Genomic DNA, 3,182 nt, shown 5'->3' with positions numbered 1-3,182 from the left:
AGAACTCTGGCCAGTGAGTAATCCAAACATTTTCCAATGTTCAATTTTGTCTGCTACCAAACCTGCTGCCAGCGCGGCTATCAGGTCAGAATGACGGCTTACCGACAGCTCTCCCTTGCTGCTGCTGCTTTTCTCTCTAAGATGGTGACTTGGCTGGCCTTGCTCTGCAGACTAAGGTGAATGACCCTCTCTTTAACTCCGAGGTGTCGTCTCCTGAAAAGTCAGGTTCTCTTCTGTGGCCAAAAGCATTGTCCTATTACATGAAATCCATTTTGTGCAATTCACTGCGTGCAATACTGTTGTGGCACCTGCACTCCTGAAATGTAATAGAAGCTGTTCTCCTTTTTTTGTGCTGTGAGTAGATCTGAAAAAAAAACATTTCTGGTTGTATTGAAGCTATGAAAAAGTAACTGAAAAATAATTGGGGAAGCAGGCAGTTGTCTTAGGCTGGCAGTTTCAGACAGGCCTATAGCATTAGGTACCTCAGTCAACTTACAACTCTCGGATTCGTTTTTTGAGAATCCAGCATGTATAGTTCTCTCTCCTAAGCAGCAGTAAAGTATGGCTTTGTAAAATATTTATTGACTCAGAAGCCAACTTTTACAGTGGGATTATTTGCATGTTCTCAGCCAGAGTAATTTTACGACTGTGAGGAACACTCCTCTGAAAGCCAATCTAAAGGATTTTTGCTCCATACACTTATTGACTGCTTTCCCTTTTCTACCTCAGAAATCATGTGACATTTATCCCGTCATGCATGCACTGTTTGACTGTAGACATTTAAATCAGTGAATCATCTACCTTTCTTCACAGATGCCCTTGGAACATGTCTAATTGGACAAGTCTGTGGTATGTCTGGTAAGTTTATGATTAGTCTTACTAAGCCAGAATAATGTGAAAGTTGTTATGAACAGTAATCGCAGTACAGTAATGGAAACACTTCTCTCGGACTGGATGGAGGAAAGGGTTTCTCCTCAGTTTTGCGACAGCCACCAGTGGAATATATTACAGATGAGACCACAGGGCAGATAAGGTGTCAGGCAGGGTACGGCATTCGTCTAGGGATATGTCATCTCCCTTTTCTGAGTGCACCACAGTTTAACTGCAGGGCTCGTCTGTCCTTCCTAAAGAGACAACTTTGCTGGACACAGGGGCAGCTACTCAGCATGGACTGCTGGGGCTCGTGCTGCGTTGCCCAGTGCGCAGCCCCCAGATCCCCCCTTTATGGGACAAGAGATTGTTGGCTGGCAGCGTTGCTGTTCGTTCTCAACTCAAGCTGATTATGAATCTGTTTACTGGCTGTTGGAATGACAGAAAGTGAGAAAACAGTGCTAAGTACAGGAGTAAGCTGTTGGCACAAGCGGGTTCATCTCTCGCCTAACACACACATTGTAGGTACCCTGACATTGGTTTTGTAGTTTGCATTCTGTCAATATATTCACTTTGACGGTAGCACACAGAGTGAGCTGGTTAATTTAGCTGTCATTCAGTCTGGACCAATTTTGGTTGATATTCTTTGCTTTCTTAGAATGTGCTGATACACGGAACTGTTTAAAAATACATAGCTACATCAAATATTTTAAGAAGGCAATGTTGAAACCAGCAAAGCTAATGAGCTAGTGATGAGATGGCTTTACCTGGGTGATTTCTGCCTTCATCAGAGGAAGGCAGCGTGGGAAGGCAGGATGATGTCACAAACACACGAGCATGCCGCTCATGGGGCATCAGGAAATATCAGCAATGAAATTCTGCTATTCTCCCTCCTTCTCTAAGGTTAATCTTGCTGACTGTGTTCCTGCTCCTGCTCTGTGGGATCACAGCGAGCTGCATCCAATTCTGCTACCGGAAGAAGAGGCCTCCAGTGGAGACCTTCTCGAGGCACCCTTATGATTTGACAGTTGTTGCTGCTGACAGTGACAGCACTGCCCACAGCACAGTGACCTGTAAGTATTCTCTGGAAATCAACTACTCACAAGTGCTTAGCTGCTGAGCGTGTGCCTGCAATGCTGTGTCTAGCCCTCGCAATAATGGGGACTTTCGGATGTGCTCCCAGAACAACTTTCAGCCTCAGAGGGTGGGCAAGAGACAAAGGAAGGTCATCAGGGCGACACAGCAAGTGCGTGCAGAAGACAAGTAGGATTTAACGCTATAGAGGTTAAAACAAAGTCCGTGGTGGGTTAACCTCTTATGTGTCATCTTCCACATCTGTCCTTATCGCCATTCCCCCATGTTTTCAGCTTTTCTGCCCATCTCAGTGTCCAGCTATTCCAGCCAAAGTTATCTCTAATGAGAGGAATTGTTCACAGCTGTTCATGTACGACCGCAGCTGAACCTACCTCTGTTACAACATCCATGTATTATGTCAGATATTTCACAGTAATAACCAGATGACGATATGCAAAGACATTTTCTCTTTTAACTTCTTTCTTTTGGAGAATGTATAGATTCCATCATGGGTAATTCTATACCGATAGCTTTTAGTACATAGTGCATATGTTCTGACACCACAAAAATGAGTCCATAATTTCTTGGAGAAAAGCAGGATTAGCCCTTCATATGTCAACATTCTATGCAAGTGTTTAATCTTTTTTTTAAATTCCTTTTCTTCACAGCATATAGCTCATTGCAGTACCCTCTAAGTGCCCCTATTCCTTCGATATTTGTGGATATGGATAAGAACACTGTGTCCCCTCCACCTTACAGTCTCTGTGCAATGGAGTTGCCACCTTCTTATGATGAAGCTGTCCGAATGGGTAAACAGTACATTGAAGCAGCACAGATAAGCCAGAAACTCAGTGACATCCCTGGACAGGTGACACCAGGTAGGCTGAATCCCGCCCAGTGTTCACCTGATACAATCAGAAGAGATCCACCAACACAGGCAAATTCAGAAAATTCAGAAGATGCAACATAACAACAGCCGCAGCGCTGATTCATTTCAGATGGGGAGTAAAAGAAGGAAAGGACTGTAAGACTTAAAGAAGACATGAAGAGTTTGGTTTTATAAACAGGCTATGATGGAAAGATGTTTCCTCTCATGCCCTTGCCATGATCTGTCAGAGAAATCTTTTCTGTGACTGCTATAATCGCCTGGTAAAGCTTCTTCAAGGATATGAAATGAAGTAAAAGATCAGCAGTTTAAAAATGCCTGTAAATATGGGACATGACTGCTTGTTCATCTT

At 43.7% G+C, this 3,182-nt stretch overlaps 1 protein-coding gene across 1 annotated transcript; it reads left to right on the top strand.

The window, feature by feature from the left end:
* Positions 1-826: 826 nt before the first annotated feature.
* On the top strand, positions 827-2,914 carry TMEM52 (transmembrane protein 52). Its single transcript, XM_009985609.1, has 3 exons — positions 827-858; positions 1,774-1,943; positions 2,613-2,914. Exons 1-3 carry the CDS (start codon positions 827-829, stop codon positions 2,912-2,914), a joined length of 504 nt encoding a protein of 167 aa, XP_009983911.1.
* The last annotated feature ends 268 nt before the right edge of the window (positions 2,915-3,182 follow it).

Source organism: Tauraco erythrolophus, chromosome 23 (assembly GCF_009769465.1).
Source record: "Tauraco erythrolophus isolate bTauEry1 chromosome 23, bTauEry1.pri, whole genome shotgun sequence".
In the NCBI taxonomy this organism is placed as follows: domain Eukaryota; kingdom Metazoa; phylum Chordata; class Aves; order Musophagiformes; family Musophagidae; genus Tauraco; species Tauraco erythrolophus.
This window is presented reverse-complemented; position numbering and strand designations above follow the sequence as displayed.